The 26,909-nt window shown below is 44.1% G+C and overlaps 1 protein-coding gene across 1 annotated transcript in view; it reads right to left on the reverse strand.

Moving 5' to 3' along the window:
- Window positions 1-6,537: 6,537 nt before the first annotated feature.
- Window positions 6,538-26,909, reverse strand: part of IL17RD (interleukin 17 receptor D) — a 67,599-nt gene continuing 47,227 nt past the window's right edge. The window contains exons 3-13 of the mRNA XM_021068996.2: window positions 25,568-25,693; window positions 22,285-22,403; window positions 21,654-21,774; window positions 19,282-19,326; window positions 19,047-19,198; window positions 17,743-17,808; window positions 16,030-16,084; window positions 15,439-15,549; window positions 14,194-14,378; window positions 10,701-11,637; window positions 6,538-9,916 (exon numbers count right to left, since the gene is read on the reverse strand). Of these exons, the coding sequence (XP_020924655.1) occupies window positions 9,804-9,916; window positions 10,701-11,637; window positions 14,194-14,378; window positions 15,439-15,549; window positions 16,030-16,084; window positions 17,743-17,808; window positions 19,047-19,198; window positions 19,282-19,326; window positions 21,654-21,774; window positions 22,285-22,403; window positions 25,568-25,693 (2,030 nt within the window). The 3' untranslated portion in view covers window positions 6,538-9,803. The remainder of the gene's footprint in view (window positions 9,917-10,700; window positions 11,638-14,193; window positions 14,379-15,438; window positions 15,550-16,029; window positions 16,085-17,742; window positions 17,809-19,046; window positions 19,199-19,281; window positions 19,327-21,653; window positions 21,775-22,284; window positions 22,404-25,567; window positions 25,694-26,909) is intronic.

Genomic DNA, 26,909 nt, shown 5'->3' on the forward strand with positions numbered 1-26,909 from the left:
AGATCTTAAAAACTCCAGAGTTCCTCCCTTAATTTTTGCTAGAAGCGCCCCCCAAAGCCTCATGCTTTCCTTCCCGGACCAACTCCAAAACAGTCAGATGTAGACACACCTTCTTCTCTTAGGGGAAAGGTACGCTTTAACTTGGCAACTGACAAAGTCTCAGAGCCAAGGCACCCATGAACAGGGAACTGACTGTCTCCCACCATTTCTGTGTGGCCCCCAAAGAGCCCAAGACTTGCCCTTCCACAGAATAAATAATAGCCACTATTTACCACACGTGTCTAGCACTTGCCAAGCATGGCCGTGGATGTTTTACAGATCCCAGCTCACTCATGCCTCACAATAACCCAGAGGGATGGGTATTAGTCCCATCTTGTAGATGAAAAAAACTGAGGCTCAGAGCAATTAGGTGGTTTGCCCACAGTCCCATACATAGCGAGGTGGAGTCAAGACAGCAGGGATCATACATATCTTATTATGATGTCCCCACTACACACTTTAGGCTCTCAGATAATTTTATTACCTATAAATGTGAAAGATGGTGCAAACCCCCTCCAGAAAGAGGCCAGGGAGCCAAGCCCATTAATTTAGCATTATTTTCCCTTAATCTCAAAGATTCCATTTGAATTTTATCTCATTGTAAAAGGCCTTACCGGAGTTCCCGTCGTGGCGCAGTGGTTAACGAATCCGACTAGGAACCATGAGGTTGCGGGTTCGGTCCCTGCCCTTGCTCAGTGGGTTAACGATCCGGCGTTGCCATGAGCTGTGGTGTAGGTTGCAGACGTGGCTCGGATCCCGCTTTGCTGTGGCTCTGGCATAGGCTGGCGGCTACAGCTCAAATTAGACCCCTAGCCTGGGAACCTCCATATGCCGTGGCAGCGGCCCAAGAAATAGCAAAAAAAAAAAAAAAAAAGATCAAAAAAAATAAATAAATAAAAGGTCTTACCTTGTGTTTGTGTCCCTCCCTCCCTTCATTGCTTTATCTATCCACCCTGTTCTTGGACCACTTCTAATTTTGTTCCTATGGAAAGAGGACAGGGTATGCTGGAGGTAGGGGGTGGAAAACAGTTATTTTTTCAGTACCTTTATTAAGGACCCACTATGCCTGAAACAGTGAAGGTATAATTTATGTCTCCTCCTTCATTCACCTGCTTAGCTTATTGCCTGTAGTCTCTTATTCAACTAAACCAAAATAAGAAAGTTTCCTAATTAAAGCCTGCAAGGGGAAGCTAGTCTTTGCAAACTTTAGAAATTGCATTTCTGAGTTCCAGTTGTGGCTTGGTGGTTAAGGAATCCAACTAGAAACCATGAGGTTTCAGGTTTGATCCCTGGTCTCACTCAGTGGGTTAAAGATCTGGCGTTGCCGTAAGGTGTGGTGTAGGTCGCAGACAGGGCTACGATCTCGAGCTGCTGTGGCTCTTGCATAGGCTGGTGGCCACGGCTCCGATTAGACTCCTAGCCTGGGAACCTCCATAGGCCGCAGGTGTGGCCCTAGAAAAGGCAAAAAGACAAAAAGACAAAAAAAAAAAAAAAAAGAACAGAAAAAAAAATTGCATTTCTAAAGCAAAGTAAATAAAACCAGTGGTGAGGTTCCACAGATGTTGGCCACTGCAAACCCAAGCAGCTGTAAAAATGGACTCTGCTTTCTTTTTTTTGTTGTTGTTGTTTTTTTTGTTTTGTTTTGTGTTTGTTTTTTGTCTTTTTGCCATTTCTTGAACCGCTCCTGTGGCATATGGAGGTTCCCGGGCTAGGGGTCGAATCGGAGCTGTAGCTGCCAGCCTACGCCAGAGCCACAGCAACACAGGATCCGAGCCGTGTCTGCGACCTACACCACAGCTCACGGCAACGCCGGAACCTCGACCCACTGAGCAAGGGCAGGGATCGAACCCTCGAACCCGCAACCTCATGGTTCCTAGTCAGATTCGTTAACCACTGCGCCACAACGGGAACTCCTGGACTCTGCTTTCTAATGCCAGGGTAAAAATTAGGGCTTCTCATGCCATCCAAAGTGGATTTTCCCCCCACTAGCAGCAAAGAGGAATTCACTTACTGAAGCATCTGCCTAATGAGAATCTTCCAACTGAGTCCTTTTAGATCCACTTGTTTAATCTCTGAACCTTATTCACTCAATATTTGAACAAGGAAGGAACCAACTCACCATAACTTGCTAATCAAGGTTCTTTCTTGTTCTTATAAATTATGTTGAGACTGTGTAGCCCATTGGTTAGGAATGAGGATGATTCAATCAGACTATGAATCCCAGTGCTGCTGACTTCCTGTCTGTGTTCTCAGCAAAGCTACCCAATTCCTGGACCTCAGAATCTCAAAAATGAGACCCAGAAGTTGATGGACCAAGAACTTAACTCACAGAGCACAAGGCGCACAGGCGATAAGAGAACGTCTGTCAGTAGAATGAACAGGAATCTTTTCTTTTTTTTTTATGACAGGAAAGTTCTTTAGAGCTCCCAAATTTCAGTGTCCATCAATTTCTTTTCAAATTTTCAAATGTCTGCAAAGAAAGTCCATTTGTTCTGAAAGTCAACTTTCTCCTTGAGGTAAATATCCCAGTCCCTGCTCCAGACACTGGGCACCGGCCAGATGGAGGGCGAAGTAAATGGTCAAGGGCAACAGGTTCCTTTTCTTAAAGTGTGAGACATGCCAGCCACCTGGGCCTTCTCACCCAGGACAATCACTCTCCTTCCCAGAGGGAGAGCTCACAAAAAAGCGTGGGTGGAACCCCAGCTATTTAAGAAACACCGGGAGTTCCCATTGTGGCTCAGTGGTTGGAGAACCTGACTGGCATCCATGGGGACGAGGGTTCGATCCCTGGCCTCACTCAGTGGGTTGGGGATCTGGCATTGCCGTGAGCTGTGGTGCAGGTCGCAGATATGGCTCAGATCCCGCATTGCTGTGGCTGTGGTGTAGGCCGACAGGTGCATCTCTGATTCGACCCCTAACCTGGGAACTTCCAGATGCCGCGGGTGCGGCCCTAAAAAGACAAAAGACAAAAAAAAAAAAAAAAAAAAAAAAAAAAAAAGGAAAGAAAGAAAGAAAGAAAAAAAAAAAACACCAAACATGATCTAGAATAATGAGCTACCAAAAATGTTAAAACATTTTATTTATTTGATGCAGAAATTCTAGAGTACAAAAACAACATTTTGCAAATGTCAGCTATGGTCTACTGTCACCTATTTACAGAGGTATGTACACATCAAATAAGACATTAACATTTTCAACGTAAAAATATAGCATATTGCTAGTCTGTCAGTCAGTGCTCACAATTCCACCAAACCTCATGAAGGACAAACTTAAAGATGAAACAAAGACAATGGCAATAACCACTGTGTTCCACAGGCTTTCCTCAAAAAAGCATATTAACAGGGAGCTTCTGCAATGAGAAACAAAACAAAACAAACAGTGAAAACAGAAGTAGCCTACTTTCTAAATGAATACATTTGATTTTTACAAAAGTTTTTGCTCTCTCCAGACGCACTGCATTTTTTTCTTGAGACAGAAAAAAAAAAAAAAAACCTTGTTAAAATAACAGACAAGTACACATTAGCATAATCTAATGGTAATTATTCTAACAACTGGGGTGGCCAACTGTGTCTATGTCCCACACAAACAGAATTGCTTTTCTTAATCTTCTCCGTTGAAATTTTGATAACATTAGATATGCAGTCATAATGGTTTGCTTTTGTCAGACTTCTGACTGTGCAAACCACAGTGCTTGGTCAATTCAGAGCCATGGCTCCAGCTTTTTAGTACAAGCTCCTTGAGGAGCCCGTGGTCCCGGATGAATTTTGGAGAGGAGCCAAAGAGCAGGAGGGAAGACAACCGACCAAAACTCCCAAGGAGTCCTCCCTTGACCTCTTAGCAAATTAATCCTTAGCAACTGCTGTCTCACCTGAGGTTAAACAGAAGTTTGCACCATTTAATAATACTGTGAGTCATGAATTAAAGGTGATATCTAGAGATACATAAAAATAGAATCCAAAATTGGAAGGGAGGGGTAGTTGCCACCCATAACAACTCAGTCAGAGCTGGTCTTGAAGAGTACCCTGGAGAAGATCAGGAATGACATTAAACACATCCAGAAATAAGTGTCTGACCATAAGAGGGGGAAAAAAATCCCACATATGACAGAGGACTACTGCCAAAGGGAAAAAAAAAATGTGGCAGTCAACCTTCAAAAAGAATACAGGTAATATATTTTTTAAAAAGTGCCTTTATATTTTTATGTACTAAGAGAAGACAAGATGTGTAAGAATTTCTGTTAATCCCCATCCTGAGCCTGGTCTTAACAAGGCACCAATGTGAATAAGGCACCACATTCTATTTGGGCAACTAAATTGAGTGTAAAGCCAAGAAACAGAAGAGCAGTGAAAATTATGAAGTCCCTAGAAAACAAACCTGTGAAGAATGAGTTGGAACAGGATTATTTATTACTGAAATAAAAACACCAGAGGGGTGACTTCACTGTGGCTTTCAAATACACGGAAGGTGACCAGCTGTTCTTTTTCCACTACATGCGAACAAAAGAAGGCTGGTTTGAATTTCTATAAGGAAGATGTACAAAGAACTATCTGATTAGGAGGGTAGGTTACAGAATCTCCTTCGCTGAAAATCCAGAATCCCATCCACAGCCACATGTCTGAAATAATGCACAGCCCTGTCTGACACCAGGAGAGGTACATGGCAGATAATCCAAACTTTCTCCCAACCCCAAAGCTCTGAAATCACAATCAAAGCTATTGGCTTACAATCAGATTTCCTTTTGTTTATTTTCACCCTGACCCTGGAAAGGAGGTGATACAGCAAGGATGACCCAACACCCACGAGGAATCCTAACTGATATCTACATATACAGTTTCGCACCTCCAGTCAATTCAATTCGCAGGTCATTTAAAAGAGAAGACAAAGCAAATAACTGGCTTCAGTGGACATTGAGGATTCCTTGCCCTACTCTTCACAATGCCTGCTTTCCTTACTAAGCCTTGGCCTAAGCTCAGAATTACACATTGTATAAATAAGGTCCTTCAGGTTGCGGAGTTTAAGTGAAATTGTTTCAAGTGACTTTTTTTTTTTTAATTGGGAGAGCAAAAATCTGATTTTGAAATTAACAACTAGTTTGCCTTTTTCTTAAGAGGTGAGGAGGTGTGAAGAAACAACCAAAACATTTCAAATATAATCACAGTCGCATCAAATTTCTTTAGGGGAGCAATGGGTAAAAGAAGTAATCTAGCTAGCTCCCAGTTACATTTATCAAGAGCATTTTCTGGTGGCCCTGACATTTGTAATTACCATGAATGACTTTCTTTTCAAAACTTATAAAGCAGAGGTGGCAAACGGGCAGCTAGTGGACAGAGTATCAGATCCACCTATGTGTTTCACTGGGCCTGAATTCATTTAAAAATTTTAATTTAGTTTCTGATATTTTAAAAATGATAATTTTTCACATAAAAAAATCAAGATTCTCAGCATCTTTTGAAAAATGAAATGACCAGGAAATACCACACTGTCACAACTGGATGGAATGGCTCCTCCCTGCACATGGGATGGGAGGGTTTCAGTTTACTGTAGTCCCCACCATGCCCTATTTTCTCTCTGACACTGAGAAGACATGTCATTGCCATTTATAATCACACCTTATTTATCATTATACTTGCTACAGTGGGGGCCCTTGAAGGCACAGCATCTGTTAAATAAGAGCAGCACTCTTTATCAACAAAATAGAAAGGACTGATAACCTTCTCATTAGCATTATCCACCTCTCCCCAATAAAGACACAATGAGTAATTCTTCTCTCCCTAAGAGACAAATTAGTGCTAAGCTGGTTGAGGACTGCAGGTTTTGTTTTGTTTTTCCTTCTCTCTTTAGGGAGGAAAGTGTGTCATTTCTTCTCCAGGAATTAAACAGCTTTTTTCTCCTGTTGTTTCTTTTAAAGGAAAAGATGCCCAACTCTGAAAAAAGTTCTGAAAATCACATAACTTCACAGTTAGGGACAGGGGGAGGAGACAGTTATGCTGTTTATTAGCACTTAAATCAGAGAATTACACAAGGGTTGTTGGCTTTTTTTTTAAATGACACTTGTGGCTATAAAGTAGCAAGACTAAACTCTGAAAAACAAACACAAATGAATTTAAATTACTACATATTGATGTCATCATTGCTTAGGACATTTTTTAATCTTCTGATCTGGGGCTGTCTTCAATTATTATTAATGCATTAACCAAAACTCTGTCTCTTGACTTTGCGGCACCATCTCATTTAGGGCTCAAAATACTATTACCTGGCTGGATCACCCATTTAAGTCCCTGGGCCTGGACCTGAATGACCTCTGATTCTTTCTGCAGATCAACATGCCTCAAAGGCCCAGGCCTCAGCCCTCTAAAGGACTCGTAGGACTGGGCTGGGCCCACCCAGGTGGTCTCTGTCACTTGCAGCTGACCCAAGAGAGAAGAACTTACCTCTACCTGGGCTTTTACCTCTGGTCATTGTCTTAGCAAAGCTGACTATGTAAAATGCTAATGTGTCAAATGTGTAGGGCATTAGTGAGTTAAGATAAACAATTAGCTGCCTACTTTCAACTACCTGCAGCCTTTTTGGTGAGCTGGAACCCTGGACCTCCCTCTGGTCTCCTGGCCAGAGGACACCATCTAACTTAGCTACAGAGCCTTTTACTCTCAGGATGGCCTTTCGTTGATATCATCCCTATATTCTAATTCTTTTTTTTCTTTTTTCTTTTTTCTTTTTTTTTTTTTTTTTTTTGTCTTTTTAGGGCCTTAGGTTAGGGGTCAAATTGGAGATGCAGCTGCTGGCCTACAACTCAGCCACAGACACACGAGATCCAAGCTGTGTCTGTGACCTACACCATGGCTCAGGGCAACGCCGGATCCTTAACCCACTGAGCAAGGCCAGGGATCGAACCCGTGTCCTTGTAGATACTAGTTGGGTTCATTAACCCCTGAGCTATGACAGGAACCCCCCCTATATTCTAATTCTTGTTTCCCTAAAGGCTAAAAGCCTGTGATCTGGAAGAAGCTTTATCTGAATTCTGTCTTAACATTTCCATTGTTCAGGACAATTTGCGAGTCAAAAAATGCAGATCTGCTTAAAACAAATGTTTTGCCTTAATCTATAAAGCAACTTATTCCCATTTCCAGTATGAGATGGGGAGGGTTTTTTAAAAAGTCAAGCTAATAAGGCAAAACCAGGAAGCTGGACTTCTCAAAACTATTCAGAGTTGGGTATTCACACTATCATCACATTACTTGGTACAATAGTTTGATTTTGTTGAACATCACAATCATTAGTACTTCAAAGTAAGTACCCAAACCCTAAATCCAAACTAAAGCATCACCTGATTTTTGGACTATCACAATTTTCCCCTTCAACTTTCATAAGTGAGTTTATTTAGCAAACTCTCTGCCCATGCTCCTGGAGCCCAGTGGATGCTTCCTCTCCAGTCCTCCACACCATCCCTCGGGCCACTTTCTCAGAGACGCATACTTTTGCATACGAAGCTGAGTATCTATCCTAAAGCAGCTCGTAACAGTTCCTTTGGGGCATGCACTATTTCTCTGTGTCAGTAAGAAATCAGTCTGAAAATGTTCCAAAGTGAATTTTCACATATTAATAAGACCGACGAATCTCCTTCACAGAATGTATGCAGACGATGGAAAGACAGGACAGTCACAGGACAGACAATGGAAAGCAGGAGCTTTGTGCTCATCTCAGATTCCATGGTGACAACATGGAACATCCCTTCTCCAATAAGATGCCTGGTTTTATGGGGGAGACAGTTCTGCAGCCCACTTGTCTTTTCTCAAAGCAGCTGCAGGAAACTTGATGCCAGGGAACAGACGAGCATGTTCTTCTCCCAAGAAGCTGCCAGCTGCCTTTACATAGCAGGGAGTGTGGCATTTGCATCGAAGATACACAAAAAACCTCTTCTTTCCAGAAGGGGTGCAAACCTTCCCTTCTTCACCTGCTGCACAGGAGCTTGAAAGAAAAAAGTCCTGTTCTACCCCACTTTCCACCCTGCCTCAGGATGCTTCTCAGTGTCCCTCCTTAATGCTGGTCCCACTCACTGAACGAATGAAAACCATGGTTCATAGATGCTGAGAAAAAGGGTACCAAAATCCAACAGCATCTCTTGAAAAAGGTAGAAAATGACGCTCACTCTCCTTCAAGGTCATGGGGAGAAGGGAACAAATATCTTCCTGTTGGAAATACAAATTCTACAGAGAAATCATTCATAAAAACAGAACATATTCTTTTTAAAGCAAATTTCTCTTAAACTCTGAATACCTATTTTTGGTAGAATGGAGCACAAGAGACACACATTTAATTGGGTAAGTACAATAAAAACAAAGTGAAACCTGATTCACAGGCTAGGTTTGGAGAGAGTACTTTAAGATTCAAGAATTTAATGATTTCAGGTCTCATGTCTTCCTTACATGATACTCAAAGAGCACATTCCCCTTTGTACCAAGCCCCTCCTTTTCAACTTTTTAAAAAGAGGTTTGTCATTAGTCAAAACCAGTTCAGCAGAGTGACTGGCTACCACCTCCAAATACTGCCACATTTCAGTGGATTCTGATCCCTAATATACTGGACACACCTTTAGACCAGAGGCCAACCAAAGCACAAATTACAACTTCTAGTAATACAGCCCAGGGGGGTATCAGTCTCTTTAAAATAAACATCCAAGCACCAACATCTGAGATTCAGCACGGTAGATATAACCCAGGGAAACTTGGCCAGCAGATCTGGCCCCTGCAGGACACCTATTCAGATCAGGAGGTTGTCCTGGATGCTGAGCTCTGGTGCCTTCTGCACACTGACTAAAGCATTTCTGAAAGAATTGTCTAGAAGGTCAGCCTGGCCTGGTAGCCCCCACCTCTGCCAGCGATGCCACCCATTAATACATAGACTCACTTTATGAAAAGTGATTGTATATTCAGTCACCTTTTTTTTTTTTTTTTTGGTCTTTTTGCCCTTTCTACGGCAGCACCTGCGGCATATGGAGGTTCCCAGGCGAGGGGTCAAATTAGAGCTGTAGCTGCCAGCCTATACCACAGCCACAGCAACGCCAGATACGAGCTGCGTCTGCGACCTACACCACAGCTCATGGCAACACCAGATCCTTAACCCAATGAGCAAGGCCCGGGATCGAACCCGCAACCTCATGGTTCCTAGCAGGATTTGTTAACCACTGAGCCATGACGGGAACTCCTCAGTCACCTTCTTGACTTCTGATTAAGAGCTTTTTTAACAACCGTGGTAGTGTAAATGGCATTGTAAATTCCACACCAAAAATGGAAAGGAATATCATCTGTAACAAGGATTCCAGAGAGAAATGCACTTGATTTCTGTGGCTATAGTGGCATCAAAAGTGCTTTTCCCACAAGGCATTTCAAATCAAAGTAGCCAAAAGCAAAGAGGAAAAGTTTGCACAGATGAATTAAGTCCAATCAGTGCTGGTATTTTCCTGTTTCTCTTTACGTGTCTCCTCCCTACCTCCCAGATTGGCTCTAATCCAAAGTCTGACCTAACATGGCAAGCTGTCAGGCATTATGGACATGACTTTCAGAGCTCCATATGGTTTCAGAAAACTGGAGACTCTGCCAATATATTTGGTAGAGAGTAGAGGCAAGGAGAGCAAGTACTGGCCAGGATTTCACTCTTCTATCCTTATAAGAGACCTTGGCTCCAAGTGGGCCACATACCCAGAGATGAGCCCAGGAACCAGAGAGAGGCGGCAGCTAAAGTGGCAATGCTTAAACTCTTCTGTTTCGTTACAAAGGGGCAACTGTGTGGAGTTCACCAGTGTAGCTGCAGCAACCAGGTTCTGCTTTGCACGTCACAGGGGCAAGAAGCTTGGAAGGAAGAGCAGGAGGGTCCTCTTCACCTAAAAAAAGGAAGGAAAGCAGAGCCACAAGTCACTGTACTTCACTGGGCTGGGTGCTGAGGTCAGAACAAGGCTGGATCTGGGTCTGAACTACATGCTTTGCACAAGTGAGGAAGGCATCCCAGCCAGCTCACGACTAGGCATTCTCATCCTGCCTTACAGGTTCCAGTTCGCATAGTTGAGGGTCCAGGGTTTGCATGCATGACTCCAACTGGTCACAGACAAAGTAAGAGAAGCTCCAGATAGCATCCTGTAGGTGCTCCTGGGGAAGGAGGGCTTCCTATAGAACCCTCCTACCTGGAGTCTGTGCTCCACAGGACAGAGAGAGTACTGTGGCCCCTGACCCTCAGCTTCAATATATGTGGCTTTAAAGACATTGGGAAGGTAGGGGTAGTGGGCACACGACCCAACAAAGATTCAGGTCCACAAACTCTCATCCAACATCCTCGAGGCCCAGTGTGTTTTGGTATTCAGATGTTTTGAGACTTTAGAAAGGTAACATAATGCACAAACTGTATATTATATAACAAAGGACCAGGTAGCTCACCATAATTTATCATCAGCATTTCTGTAGCTCATAGATGTGAATATTCCCATTGCCTGGGATCAACTGAAACTATCAATGAGGTTCTGTTACTTCGCATCAGGTTTCACTGCCAAGTAAATCTTCACTAAAATTAGCAAAGTTTTCCTGGATGTTGTCATCATGGATCAAGGCCTTGGCCTATGGCAGGAACACCACCCACAGGCCCTCGCCCCAGGCTCCCTGCTCCCAGCACCTTACCCAGGCCTGAGGAGGACGACACACTCTCCGTCAGCGAGGACGTCTCCGTCTGGTCCGTGGAGAGCCCTTCCATCAGGGGCAGGGACAGCTCGGATGAGGGCACGGACGAGTCGTAGATGCCCGAGTCCCGCGGCATGTCGGAGGGGCTGGCGGCTTTCACGGTGTGCAGCAAGGGCCGCAGCACCGAGCCTGCACCCGCAACGGGCCCGGCCTCCCCCTCTTCTTCGGGGCCGAACTGCAGGCCCTCCGAGTGCGCGTCAGCCAGCGCCCCGGGGCCTGTGGCCTCAGCCTTGAGCCCGAAGTCGCTCTCGGGCCCTGGCTTGCCCGTGACGTCGTTCAAAACCAAGCCCGAGTCAAACTTCTCCAGGACTGGCTCCCGGTGGCGGAGTGGGGTAGGATGGAAGGGGACGAACTGCTTCTCAAACCAGTCGGGCTCCTCGTCTATAAACTGGTGCATGTTGCAAATGGCCACATACAGGGAGCGGCCCGATTTGCTCCGGAAGTAGTTCCTCCTGCTGACGCGGCCCGGAAGCGGCCCCGGCTCCTGGGGTCTGCGGCCCTGAGAGTGTAGGTGGGAGCAGAGCTGCGGAAGGTTGTCCATGAGTTTGTACTTGGTACTCAGGTCCAAGACACCGGGAACGTCTCCCTCGCAGGAATAATCGAAATAGACAGCAATGAATTTGCTAAGCGCCCCGGAGGAGCTCTGCTTGGCCTGGCGGAGCTTCTCAGCGATGGCAGACACCGCCACCAGGAAGAGCTCCCCTTTCCCCGAGCTTCGGCCGCAGCCTTTGTGCTTGTAGTTTTTCTTGTCCACGAAGTATTTCATGCCTTTGGAACACACCACGATGATGAACTGGGACTCGTGGATCTTCTGGATGACCCACTCTCTCTGCCCTTCTCTACAGAGGCTGAAGTCTTCCCACAGGTCCAGAGCCACCTGGAAAGAGAACACAGAACCTCACGCACCAATACAGCTTGGAGGGTCAAGGGACAAGAATGAGAAGGTTTCCAGAAGGGCATGTCATCCTGCCCCCAAATCATCATTAGCACTGCTGTGTCCAGGCTGCGAATTGCCCAGCTCTGAGAAATAGCTAACATTCCAGGGGTGAAGGTCACACACTTTTGCATCATGCCCTCATTTCAGCATAACATAGGATCATTACAACTCCCACCCTACAGGTGAAGAGGCACAGGGCAACCCACCTAAGTCACATATCACATGTAAGGCCTTCAATGGACTTAAGAGTGTGATAGTAAGCATGGAAAATAAAGGCACTGGGGATTGGCCTATCTGAAGAGTGAGGCTGTTTTGATGGCGGCAGAACTGGAGGGTGATGACAGAAGGGCATGGGTGAGGGATTTCAAAGTGGACTTTAGGTTTGCATGTCAGAGTCGCTCACCCACAATGCTGGCTGACTCAACCAGAGAGAAGACCTTCCCAACCACTCTCACAGCCCTGGGGGTAACCATGCTATTTATCAGGTGAGCAGTGTCTGGAGAGGGGGGTGATGAGCTGTAGTAACATGGCTATTCTGATCCACTCACTTGGGAGTCTACAGGGTCATCTCCCTACAAGGCCTTTAACCCCAAGGGGAGGTCTCTAGGGAGTTGGGGATGGGGCACTAACAAAGGAAAGAAAACAAGGCATGCATGGCCCCCTCAGAGGGCTTCACCTTCTCAGACCATCTTCATCTGATTCTGCTGAAAATGTCTCTTGGCAATTATATCAGCCTCTTTCCTTCTGTAGTTCAGAATTAACTCCCAATGGCTATGCCGGAAAGCCACAGCCACAGTCTCTTATGGGGAAGTGGGTTCTGAAATGAATGTCTTTTTTTTTCCATCTAAGGTGTTACCAAAGGGAAGAAAGCTCCCAACATCCACCCTCTTGCTGAAAATAATCCTGAATTGTCTTATATTTTTCCTTAATTCTTGCTAACACTATACCTAACTGGGAATATACACCAAGAAATTTTAAAATGTTCCAGTCTGACCCAGAAATTCCATTTCCAGGTATCTATCTTTGGAAACTCAACAGAAATGAGGTAAAATCGAAGTATTGAGATGTTTAACAATTTGAAAAAACTCAAGGAGTTCCCTTCTGGTGCAGTGGATTAAGGATTCTGTACTGTTACTGCTGTGGTAATGGTTCTATTCCTGGCCCAGGAACTTCTGCATGCAGAAAAATATATATTTTTTTTTACTTTAAAATTTTTTAAAAATAAAACTTATTTACAAAGAATTGCTAATAGTGTAAATATTTATGGAATGAAGAGACAGAAAAAAAGAATTCTAATACACCCCCAAATGCAAAACTTTACGATGAGTTTATCTGGGCAGAAAAAGACTATAAAGAAATAACACCAATATTAACTATGGTTCCTCTTTTCTCCAGGTTAAGACTACAGTCCATTTTAAAATTTGTCATCCTTTTCTAGTTTCAAAAATTTCTATTACATTCTTAATTGGAAAGCTGCTCCCCCAACGAGGCTAGTCACTTACAAAGTAGAGCAAACCGTTTATCTGTATCTGGAGACTGTGTGCCACCCAATGGTCAGCACCAGTTTTTCAGTGCACGGGCTAATCTTCATACATTAGGAAACCCAGCCAGCCTTGTAAATGTTTTGTTGACACTAGGGGGCAGCCTCACCCTGTGGAGAGAGTCTAGGAAACCCACCAGCAGGCCCCTAGTTTCAAAGCAGAAATAATTTACACATTATTGGTAATTCTTGTATTTATAAGAAACAGAGTGTGCCTTCCAAGAGAGCATCAAACTTCACTCTAAAATGAACACTTTATTATAGAAAAACTACATATTAATTGCTTAATTCAAGAGAACAGCCAAGAATCAAGAGCAGACTGTTTAAACACAACCTAGTATTGTTTTCCTTTATTAGCAAAGCTCCCCAAACTGTCTAAACCCACTGCTTTGGAGTTCCTGCAATGGTGCAAGGGAATGGGATAGGCCATGTCTTGGGAGTGCTGAGACACTGGTTCGATCCCTGACCTGGCACAGTGGGTTAAGGATCTGGTATTGCCACAGCTGCGCTTAGGTCGAGACTGTGGCTGGGATCTTATCCCTGGCCCAGGAACTCCACATGACAGGCAAAAAAGAAAAGAAGAATATAAACCCACTGCTTTACCTACCATTCTCTCTTTGACCCTCCAATGGTCTCTGTGATGTCTTTTGTGACTGCCTTCCACCACCCCCACTGCATGCTGCCAGGGCAGCTGACAGCCACCCCCCCACCCCCCAGTCCTTGCACCCCCACCCCTGTGCACAGTCTTTTTAAAAAACTTCCTGCCAGTTGAGTGCCACTCACAGCTTCTGAGCAGGAGTGTGTAAGGGTCAGAACAAAGTGTTATCAAACATTTAGTGCTGGTGATGGGTAGGACAAACTGAAAGAAGAGCAGCACAAGGATGACCCTAGTTTGGAAGCCAGGCATTTAGCACATGTCCTATGCAAGATAAAAGGAAAAACGTTAGATTTCTCACCTCACAGCCACAGAAGTCCTGAAGAAAGTAGGCAAAACACTGGACCACGTTCATGTGATTCTGGCCATCTTTACTGGAATAGCAGAGGAAGACCTTGGGCCGAGGCCGAAGCCTCTCCCTGGGGAGTGCTGTGGTGTATGTGGAGGACTCAGAACTCTCTTCATCTAAATGTGAATATATGTTTTCTAAAGTGGAAAAGAAGACAGGGTTGGTGCCACGAGAAACACCTTGGCTTGTTCCCTAAGACTGGAGACCTAAGGCTGTCTTCAAGAAACAATGTTTGCCAAGTCCATCTAGTGCAGTCCCACCTCCTTAACTCCACCAGCCCCTTAGATCACCCCAGGGAATGGGACAGCTGGTTTCTCCAGTGGAGCCAAAAATGGCCAATATTTGTTGGCAAGCCAGGAGCAGAACCAGCTCTTACAACCAAGTGCACCTATTAGACTAGTTAAGCACCAGCAGAGCTGACCTTCTTTGAAACAAATGAATTTTCATTGAGGTGTTTTTTTGTTTGTTTTGGCACAATTTACAAAGGTACAGCACATAAATCTTAAGATTACATCTCAATAAATTTTTATCTAATTATACACCTGTGTAACCACCCAATTAAGATAAAATAGTATCGAAGTTTCCCTCCCACCACCAGACTTTTCTAAGTGATCAAGCCCTACCTCTCCCCTTCCTCTTTAGATTCCTTTTATGCTCTTAAATTTACCGTCCTGAGCTTGAGAAAAGAAGTATTCTATGAGTGGCTCTTGAGGTTAAAAGTCAAGTAATTTGGAGTTCCCATTATGGCTCAGTGGTTAAGGATCCATGAGGATGTGGGTTCGATCCCTGGCCTTGCTCAGTGGGTTAAGGATCTGGCAGTGAACTGCAGTGCAGGTCACAGACACGGCTCGGATCTGGTGTTGCTGTGGCTGTGGAGTAGGCCGACAGCTATAGCTCCGATTGGACCCCCCTAGCCTGGGAACCTCCATATTCCTCGGGTGTGGCTCTAAAATCTCTCTCTCTCTCACACACACACAGACACACACACACACACACACACACACACACACACAGACACACACAGACACACACACACACACAGTCAAGTAATTTAATTCTGGGAACTATAGTAGCCAGGACTGACTACAGGAGCTTTGTGGCTTCCCAGATGCCTACCTGAGAGGCCCAGTGCTCCCAGTTGCCCTCTGTTGGCCCCAGTCCTGCCAACTAAGGGGAACACACCATGCAAAGAGATACCTTGTTGCTTCTTGCGGCACATCACTGTGAAGAGTGTTGCAAATGCCGATATGACGACCAGTGGCACGGTGATGGCAATAGCTCTAATGGGCCCAGCCCATGGGGAATGCACTGGGAAATTTCAAAGGGAAGGCTTTTAAACTTAAGCAGTATAACAGGTTCAAAGAGAAATCATTTTTTTCTTTTTAAACATAAGCCACATAACAGGTTCCAAGATTCCTTGACTACCTTTCTCGAATACTGATTTGGTGATTATAAAAGGATTGTTGTAGAATACAATTCAACAGTTAAGAGTCAGCAGACAGTAAATACCTTTGCGTGAGAATTTGCCTAAGGAAACCTCCCTTCCCACCACTGTTCTTCTGAGGACAATTGGCTATTTATTTAGTTCCAGAGATGCACACAACTGGCTTTGATCTGCCAGGCATCAACATTAAGGTGAAAGGAAAGTCAGATTTGATAGAACATCATTTAAGAGTGAGGAGCTCCCATGTTTTCTTTTTGTAAACCATGAAGTATAGAAAGTATCATATACCTTGGCCCACTTTAGTCCATAGGCAACATTTCAAACAAACAAACAAAAACTTTTACCTGGTTTTAAGGCATAATGCATCACTTTTCTTGTTGTATTAGTGTCATCCACCAGCTGCAAAACAGAGGACCTGTGTTATTTTTTTTAAGTAACAGCATCTCAACAGATCTCATTCATTTTTTCATCTGTGGGCAGAGGGGTGAGAGAGCAGAAGCTACTGCTACCTATGATCATTTTCAAGCCAAGAGTAGACGTTAATAGTCAGATATGGATTTCCTGCTATGGCAAAGCAGGTTAAGGATCTGACTGCAGCAGCTTGGATCACTGCAGAGGTGAGGGTTCCATCCCCAGCCTGGCACAGATCTGGTGTTGCCGAAACTGCAGTATAGGTCAGAGGCTGCGGCTGTGACTTGGATTCAGTCCCTGGCGGGGGAACTTCCATATGCCGTGGATGAGGCCATAAAAAGAAAAAAAAGGAGTTCCCATTGTGGTTCAGCAGTTAACAAATCTGACTAGCATCCATGAGGATGCAGGTTCAATCCCTGGCCTTGCTCAGTGAGTTAAGGATCCGGCGTTGCCATGAGCTGTGGTATAGGTCCCAGACGAGGCTCAGATCCAGCACTGCTGTGGCTGTGGTGTAGGCCGGCAGCTGTAGCTCTAACTGGACCTCTAGCCTGAGAACTTCCATATGCCGCGGGTGTGGCCCTTAAAAAAAAAAAAAAAAGAAAGAAAGAAAAAAAGTCAGATACATCTCTACTTTACCAACTAAAAATTCACAACTTCATCATTTTCCTTACATGAATCAAAAGGTTTTTTATTCAGTGATAAATTCAGCTAGTGACTTCTACATTCTTAAAACTGTCAATTAAAATGGCACCTTACCACTGATGATACTGGGCCTCCATTCATGCTCTAAGAGGATAGGCTAGTTCAAACCCCCTGCTGCTACCAAGTGATGCAAGAACTAGGTGCTTCTACCGAAATTATAAGAAATGTTAGCTGTCTTTGAATAGCAGGGCTATGGACAAATATTTAATTTCCCTATTTTCGTTTATTCCTATTTTCATAGTATTTTCAATATTGAAAAGGTAATCTAAAAAAAGAGAAGAAAAATATATAATGTTTATATGCTTTTTTAAAGTGGCATTTAGGACACGTATTTACACAGAAGAATTTCAGAAGTCTAGAGAACTATAACAATGCAGTGGGCATGACTTGCTTTGCTGTTTTATCATGAAAACAAAAGTTTTCAAAGCTAATTTTTTTTCTTTTTCTTTTTGGTCTTTTCTAGGGCTGCACCCGTAGCATATGGAGGTTCCCAGGCTAGGGGTTGAACTGGAGCTGTAGCCGCCGGCCTATGTCAGAGCCACAGAAATGCGGGATCTGAGCCACGTCTGCAACCTACACCACAGCTCACGGCAATGCCAGATCCTTAACCCACTGAGCAAGGCCAGGGATCGAACCCGCAACCTCATGGTTCCTAGTTGGATTCGTTAACCACTGCACCACAATGGGAACTCCAGTATATAGAAATTTTAAACCATGGTATATGGACTATATGGATACATAAAAGTCTTTATTGGAATATTTAATAAAAAAAAAAGTCAACAATTATCTATGAACCTTAAAAAAAGCATGTTAAGGACTATGTAAAAGATAATTGTGTGCACCTTTGATGGCTTGAAATTTTAGTGTTGTAAACAGCTGGAATTCTATATGAACTGGGTTTAATCTATAGAATTAATAATAGGATTTTCTTGAGTTGTACATACCTCAATTATATAATCCCCAGGAGATACATTTTGAAGGAGGCAGCTGGTTGTCTCTGTATTTTGCTCCTGCAAAGAAACAAATAACACTTTAAAATCTTCTTCTTGGAGAAGTTCCTGTGTGTCTCAGTGGGTTAAGGATCAAGCATTGTCACTGCAGTGGCTGAGGTGGCTACTATAGCATAGGTTCAGTCCCTAGTCTGGGAACTTGCACATGCCACAGGCATGGCCAAAAGCAAAAGAAAATTTTCTACTTAGATCAAGGAGACTGATGAGCCCTCTTTCAACCCAGAACTAATAAATCTTGCCATCAGTTTCAATCATGTTTTCAGAAGATGTCAATTAGAACAGAAAGCAACTGTGCTTAGCCACCAGGTTACCTGAACTTCACTTTGATAAAAGGCCCAGCAGAGCCTGGGACCCATGTCATATTGTATGCTTAGCTGGTGGCACCCTCAGCAGGAATTTTTATTTGAAGACAAAGAAAGTAGTTAGGATACCTTTTACTTAATAAAAAGATGGAGAAAGAAATTACCCTTCCATGTTTGTGCATGTTTTATTTGCCATCATTTTAACTGGAGCAAAAGGTCAGTAACAGAGCTGAGAGCCAGCAGGAAAACAAAACTCCACACACATAGGAGTACACCTGGGAGGACTTCTGCCACTATGATATGACTAAAAACCTCATGGTGCTCGCATGGGGTCATCTAGCAATCCTGTGAACTTCCACAAAACATTTCCCACTCCCTCTGACCACATCTGGTTTAGGAACTTGGTTACTGAATTTCAACCTAACCTTGGCCTCTGCATAAAATCACCAGCCACTGCAGTGCTGGTAGCTTGGCTCCTAGGTGTGTTTTTTTTCACTTACTAGCTGTGAGGGCTTGAACAGCAAGCCAGGTGACCTCCCTCAGCCTCAGGTTCCCCTCTCTAAAGTGGGGATAAGAACTGTCTCTATTCTACTGAGCTGTAGGAATGCAATGACCACAAAGCTTGGTGACCAGCACACAATGAGCACCTGATTCATGTTTAAAATACAGAAGAACAAACTAGAACTACTTCATGGTCCTGGTTCCTTGGTAATACTTTTACCACTACATCAACCCTGGGACATCTGGTGTAGAGATCACTAAGGAGAGAGGGATGACTCAAGATGGCCCTGAGATGCACCCACTGATATCATTTGGAATATCTGCCAATGTTCAGCATCCACAAAGCCTAATGTTTGCACAGAACCATCCAAATTTCAGGCGCCCAGGGGTCACTTTAAAACAGGAGTGTTTCTTTATGTGCACCTAGCAGCTCACCTGTTTGCAGGTCTTTCGTTTGAAGAGTCCTTCGTGCTTGAGCTTGTAGTGAAGATAAAAGAAACGGAAGCCGAAGGTATGTGGCGCGTGGTCGAAGGACACCTGCATGTCTGAGCCATGTTGGGTGATGTTGAGGTTCCGAGGCTTCCAGACTAGGAGAGGAAGGATTGAAGTGAGTACCCCAGGGCACCCCGACACCACCTGGGACTTGACAGACAAGCATAGCTGTACTTACAGGGTTTACAGGCCAGGTTGTCCGGCTGTAATAGCAGGTCACAGGCTATTAAGAAAGATGAGCGTACTTAGTTTTAGAACACTTTGACATTTTTCTCCTGCAACAATTCAATACAGTATAAATAAACAGCACTGGGTGCTGCTGGGAAGAATGAAAAATGCATCAATTCGGTGTTCTCTTGTGGTGCAGCTGGTTAAGGATCCAGCATTGTCACTGTAGCAGCTCAGGTTGCTGCTATGGCATGGATTCTATCCCTGGCCTGTGAATTTTTATACCCATAGGCGCAGCCAAAAAAATGCATCAATTTAAGTGATTTTCGGTATAGTGAAGTTGTATCTTATTAAAATTTGAACTGTACAATATATATATATATATATATATATATATATATATATAAAACTGATGCAGTTAATTTTATGCCAAATAAATGGAAACAATGTAGAGTCACTCAGATTTTAAAAGCTTGTCAGGCTTTATACAATTTAAAGGGCAGTAAGATAGTGTTTATGCTTCTGCCGCACGGGGGCTCTGCTTTAGCTACAGACAGTAATAATGCCAGCCCCTGCTCCATTCCAGAATGTCTGGCACAACAGAACTTCAGAGTGATCCTGGTAACTTGTCTTGAGGTTATTTTAACCATCACTAGCACTCTTAAAATCCTTTTGCTGGAGTCTAAAAATGACATCTTGGCATCTACTAAGTAGTAGCACCAAGTGCTGAAAATCAGGCAGCAAAGTCAGTAGCTTCGAAACAGGATTTAAATGTGATATAAATACAGTAAAGGGGCAACTAACAGCTAGTCTTACATGTCATGTTGTTAACCCAGGGAGAACCCTCTGGAAAAGGTCCTTACCATACCAAGAAAATCAAAGGCAGCATCAAGGTCACAGTGCACTGAAATGGTGATAAATGCTTCTTCTGCCCCTGCCTCATGCCCAGATAGACACTGATTCTGATCAGGAAAATTAATCTTTTTTTTTTTTTTTCTTTTTTTCTGTTTTGGCCACCCTGAGCCATAGGGAGTTCCTGGGCCAGGGATCAGAGCCAAGCCACAGTTGCAACACTGGATCCTTTAACCTACTGTGCCTGGCCAGGGTTCGAACTTGCATGCAGGTGCTGCAGAGATGCCGCCAATTCCATTGCCCCACAATGGGAACTCCAGGAAAATTAATCTTAAAGCTAGTTTTGATGTAGGCAAGCTTTCCATAAACACATTCTTTGAATCTTTCAATTCTCTATCTCGTTGTGATGTGTAAAGCATCAGGAGATGCTATTAAGTGCACATGGTCTTTGCCCCATGGGCACCAAATTTGAAAGCAGCAATTCAGGGGACGAAAGACACACCACACTGTGTGCAGAACAGATGGAAAAGAAAAGAGCCACACAGAGAAAGGCACCCAGCAAGTTTGTTTGAGAGTGGAGTGTGGACTCTATAGTCAGGCTCTTCTGGGTTCAAATCCCAGCTTCCTGCAGCCCTTTAACCTCTCTGTGTGTGACTCCACATCTGGTAAGTGGGGATAGTTAAGATGAAATTTTTTGTAGGGTTGTTATGGAGGTAAGCTGCGTGAATGTTTGGAAAATATTTAGAACAGAGCCTAGCACATAGATGGTAAATGAGTAAATAAACTTCCTAGAACGAAGTAACCTCAGGGATACTGCTTCATTTTCCTAATCAAATCCTAAAAAAGACAGCGGCCACCCTCCTGATGACAGGTACACAATGGAATCATTTCATGCTCTACCCTTCACTTCAAAACCAACTTAAACTTTTTACTCCTGTTTTTTTAATCAAATGATTTTTAATACATGGCTGTCTTACAGTACCTTCAAAAAAAAAAAAAATCAACCATCATGTCTACTCCATTTTTATTTACTTTTTTTTTTTTTTTTTTTTTTTTTTGGTCTTATTGCCTTTTTCCGGGGCTGCTCCCACAGCATATGGAGGTTCCCAGGCTAGGGGTCTAATCGGAGCTGTAGCTGACGGCCTATGCCAGAGCCACAGCAATGCCAGATCCGAGCCGCGTCTTTGACCTATACCACAGCTCACGGCAAGGCCGGATCCTTAACCCACTGAGCAAGGCCAGGGATGGAACCCACAACCTCATGGTTCCCAGTCAGATTCGTTAACCACTGAGCCATGATGGGAACTCCATCATGTCTACTCTAGAACAAGCCAGAAATGGGTGACTCTGTTTAGATGAATGCTACATGGGCCAAACTTTAATTCTAAAATTTGCTATTCTGGATGCTTTTCTCTTTACCTTGCTAGTTTCACACTAGTATTTCATGAACTCTTGAACATATCTCTGTCAAAAAGTCATTAAAAGCAAGAGAAATATCTCCCCATGGGAAACAGCCAAGACCATACTCACTGCGGGTTCTAAAGAAGAAAGGGTGATAATTGCTTTCGTTTTTAATGGAAGGAAAAGGGACAATCTTGACAAAGTAATCTGTTTCAAATTTCATATTCAGGAAAGGCTGAGATTCCATTCCCTAAAAGGGAACAAAAACACATGTGACATCACGGAGAAATCACCCAGCCCTCCACCTACACACGAAAGCTCCGGTCTTCCCCGGGGGGGGGCACCCAGACACAACACAGTTCCAGAGCTGGGGGATGTATCCCCTCGGTGAAGGAAGGGAGATCTCTTTTCTGGGTCAAGTTTGGGTTTGGACCCTCAACTGAAAAGGAAGGTGGGCAATTCTGTTCTTTGGCAATGAAGCCGGGGCTGAAAGTTGGTGGGGAGGAGCCCATATCCACACCCGGGGGCACAAAAGCCACCTTCCAGGAGGGCTGCTCCAGCGTGTAACCTGAGAGGCATGTCTGTTTACCACTGAGAGGTGCTGGAGGGTTTCTGGGAACAGGGAGCAGGCTTGCCCACCTTGGCAGGGGGGTGGACCCCACAGCCCCTCCTCCTCCAGTTTCATGGGCTTTCAATAGACCATTCAGCCCCCAGAACAATGGGGTGTCTTCAGGAGCACATTCCCCCGTGTGTGACTTACAGCTCTTTTGAAGCTACTGTTGAGCTGCTTCGGGTCCTTCAGAATCAGTTGTTGGCACTGTCTTCCTTCTGACTTCAGCTCCTCCAGTATTACCCGAAATCCTTTTAGGAATTCGATGCCTAAGCAGAGCAGAATGCTTTTATTAAAAGTGAACCTAATTACTTAGAATGCACTTTCCTTCCTTCAAGATTACTGTCCTCTCCACCTACACAACAGAGTTAAAGGAATTCTTACTCCAGCCAGAATATCTGAGTTTACAGAAAGGAATAACGCATACCCTGCATTCCTCTGTAAAAGGCCAGGTGATTTTCTCTGTCCCACCATTACTATTTCATTAACCTCTAATCCAGCCAGCCATTTCACAAACGCCCCTTGCCTCTATGACATTAGGGTTCAGATATTTAGACTCAAGTCACAGTCGATCATAAAAGTCTGCAGTGGAATATATAAATTCTAGGTCATTAAACAACGTGTATTCAGCTAACAATCATTCCCCGTGCTGTCTAGGGGTTCCCCCCAAACCATGTTTCTACTCCACATTTCAGTCCTATATTTGCTGGCATGTTTCGTAGAAAATTCCCAACTAAATATATGTCTGCACCCAAGGGGCTCCTAGACTTGAGATTCAATAGTTCAGGAGAATGCCTATGGGATTTACAAAGCGGTTCTGGCTCTAATCACGCCTGAAAGGCAGACACCCAAGAGCTGCCCAGTGTGTGCTCGTCATACGGTCTCAGAGGCCCCAAGACGCCCACAGCGCCGCTGAAAGGCACTGGCCCTGCCTCCCACCACCTGAGCTTCCCCTGCTGCACGTCCAGCTATATGCTTTCAAAAGGATTAAGTGCTGCTGGCCACGAGAGCCAGGCCTGGGGCTTCGTATCCCATGGAGACTAAAGTGGTCCAACTGCAGCTGGAGCTCCCTGAAGCCGGCCTCAATTGGCGAGATATCGATTTCGCATTCTTTCGGAATACTAGACAAGGAGACGTTTTCAACCCTTCCCCTCCCAGGGTGAGAGTAATTACACAGGATGCAATTAACCAGGTGGGAAAATTATCAATGGCAAAGGCCAGGGAAATCTTTTTCTCTCCGGAATAGGGTCTCCAATCCTTGTAATTATTTGATGAAGAGCACATATGTTATGGTGGGAAGGGCAAAAGAGCTACAATTAGAGCTTCGTGATTTAGAGGGTCAGAGGACAAGAGTATGCAAGGACTGACCCTGCCATGTTGCATTTCAAGTACAAAACTCCCTTGCAAGGGTGCGCGCTGGCTGACCCACAGCCCGAGATTTGGATGTGCTGACAAGATCCAAGGTTTCTGACCAGCAACTATGTAGTAAGTCTCACAGGAACTTGTCTTCTGAGATCCCCCCAACCTCCTAAAAAGATTTTTAAACAGATCCTCATTATATTTATACTATAATTTAATTCATGCGATGTCCCCAGAACTGTTTAACAAAAGTCAGGTGATTAATACGATTATAAAACTCCACATCTCACAATTACATAAAAATTCATCAGCTGGGGTGGAAGTGAGTGATCCTAGTTTTTATCTTGAAAAGAGACCTGCTTGGAAAGCCACTCTACAAAGCCTGGCAGCATAAGGAGTGGCAGTAAATGTAAATCTTCTATCTTAGTAACACCTTTACTACAATATCATTAACATCTTGTAGTTATATAATGTTTAGCAATTTTACAGGGCAGTTTCTCATTAAGGAACTTATTCACTCCTCATTATTGAACTCATTAAATTCTCCCAACCACCATAAGAGGAAGGTATTATTTTTTCCGTTTTATAGATGAGGAAACCAAGGTGTATACATGCGTAATGACTTGCCCAGGGTCACACAGGGATTAAATGACAGAGCTGGGATTCAAACCCAGAGTGCTCTTAACCCATAACCATAAGCTTTTCTGTCTCCCAAGGAGTCTCCTTGATAGAAACTGATAGAACATGTCCAGCCATCCCCACTCACAAACCAACCTGCAGAAAAAGCACACCCTTCTGACCTCACTGTTCCACACGTCAGTTTTCTTCACATCTCTTACTTTGAGTCTAAAGAGGGAGCCTGCAACTTGCTGGGTCAACCCCTTAAGCGTTTAACGTTTAACCTTATATTGGAATAACCACTTCTCTTTTATCTGCCGAAGATGTTTTTCTTTTTAAATGTTAAGATAATGTTATTTTTGGAAAACCCACTAGGTTCCAAGCCAGCAGCATTTACTTGGGTAAGTAAGTAAGGTGCACAGGTCTGATCCATCCTCCCTGTCTCTGCACTCACCTCTCCCACAGTCTGGTTCCTCTGAGATTTCTCCCATTCAGATTAAGAATTCAGACTATATTCTACCTTTCCCTTGGCCAGATGTTTGCTTTTTTTTTTTTTTAATTGTAAGACTGGATAGCAATGTCAAAGGAGGAGACCTGAGGACTAGGTTTCTGATGATGATAACAACAGCCACGGTTTTTTAAAAGCTCTCTTTAGAAATGCACCGTGTGTCTAATTCTTAAAACAAACCAAGAGGTAAGCCGTGTGCACTTTATAGATGGGGAAGCTGGGGCTCAGCCAAGTTTAAGTGCTTCTTTTGAAAGGTAGATTCTAGGTTCAAACCCAGGCCCATAGGAACAAATGAGGCCTCCCCATTTCCTACATTCAACTACCCCATTCTCTCTGTATATCATCAATTCAAGGAGACTCAACCCTCAACTAATTCAGCCAGATAATGTGGGTTTTCTTTTTTCTGCTTTTTTAGTTTGGGTTTTGTTTTGTTTTGAGCCCACACAGATTAAACACAAATTCAATTAGTTATCAGCATTTAAAATTTGTTGATTTCCATGATTTCTCACAAAAACTGGGATTTCCCTGAAAAAAAATCAGGAAATGTGCCAATGCTGGGCCTGCACATCTCTGTGTGGCCACAACGATCACTGATGCAGGATGCTGAAGCCATTACATCCTTGGATAGGCCACCCGTCCCCCAACTCCTGCTGAGACACAGAGGCCAAGGCCTCAGCACCATTTATCACTCACACACCATTATTTTTCAAACCTACATTACCTCTTGTTAATAGCCAAGGGAGCAAAAAGACAGCTGTGTGGTAGTTACAGCATGGAGCTGCATGCATGCACAGCAGGAGGATGCAACCAAGTAGGTTGCACGTCTCTGCCCAAGCACAGCTAGGCTCAGGTCAAGACCTACTGGCCCCCGGGGGCTGTCACACCTGGGACCCCTGCACTGGCACCATCTACTCAGCCACTGTGGTAGACTCCATTATGACCACTTACCGAGGGCCCCTGGGGACCAGAGAATGGTGACTGCCACTTGGTCGTGGCAGGCGTACTGACTGATGGTGATATTCTGGGCGTCGGCGATCACATGCTTCCCCACAGGACTCAAGTAAGTGGTGCAGTCTAGAGAGTTGGGAGAACGAGAACAGTTTGACTTAAACATTTTTTTACTTTCCAAGTTCATCTTCTCAAATTACATGGAGCATGTCTGGAGGTGGCCAAATTCATGCTGTTTAAAGATGCTTGTCTCCAAACCCAAAGATAACTTTAAAGGTTAGATTTTTGGAAAACTATAGGATATTGCAGTGGGGTTTATTGGTAACACCACCCCTACCCTGGAGTTAAATTCCAGGACAGTGGTAGGAGGGTTATGTAAGGTCTGGCGTTTGTATGTGTAGCAGGCATTAACGTTATTTTTTCCTACCATGATGTTTTATCTAGATCACTAATAATTTACATCAGTTAAATTAGTTTTAGAGAATGATCTGAAGTGAAACAATGTCTAATTAATCTGGGGTTGTTTTCAGAAGAGAGTAAGATGAATGGGGAAAAGGAACTAATATGAGGATGTGACTTCATAGGGGGGTGATCCCAGCCAGACTGTTAAAGAATCCAGTTAGGAGCTGTCAAAGGGACTGAGTGATAAACAAAGCACCTTTAATGTGAATGAGCATGTCACAGGTAAAACTTTTGTTCCCAAACACCACCTCATCAAAGATACCAACAACACCTACCAAATCCAAACAGTCCCACATTGCTCGAGAAAGCAAAACCACTGGATTCTTTGATTTTGTGTGAGGCCATTACTCACTGCCACTCACCAACGCAGCCATGACCACATGAGCAGCTGCAACACCTGGTATTGCTAAGTATACTTTCAAAGTCTGCAAGATCCTAAAAGCTGCCAGAAGCTTCCCGCCAGGCGGGAACCTCAGAGGATAGCTGCAGGCTGTTTTGGTCGGTCACTCCTACAGGGAGAACCGCCAGCCATCCCTACAGATACCAACTCGTAATTCTTTTTTTGCTGCACCTGTGACCTGTGGAAGTTCCCAGGCTAGGAATTAAACCTGTGCCACAGTGACAATGCCAGATGCTTAACCTGCTGCACCACAAGGGAACTCTACCAACTCATAATTCTTTTTTTGTGTGTGTCTTTTTTATTAGGGACTCGCCGAAGCACATGGAAGTTTCCGGGCTAGGGGTCGAATCAGAGCCACAGCTGCTAGCCTACACCACACACAGCAACTTGGGATCCAAGCCACATGTGCGACCTACACCACAGCTCACGGCAACACCAGATCCTTAACCCACTGAGCGAGGCCAGGGATTGAACTCACAA

Source organism: Sus scrofa, chromosome 13 (genome assembly GCF_054392235.1).
Source record: "Sus scrofa isolate SSC_HxYL_T2T_F1_AM1 chromosome 13, Sscrofa_HxYL_maternal_Yorkshire_Landrace_v2.0, whole genome shotgun sequence".
Classification (NCBI taxonomy): Eukaryota; Metazoa; Chordata; class Mammalia; order Artiodactyla; family Suidae; genus Sus; species Sus scrofa.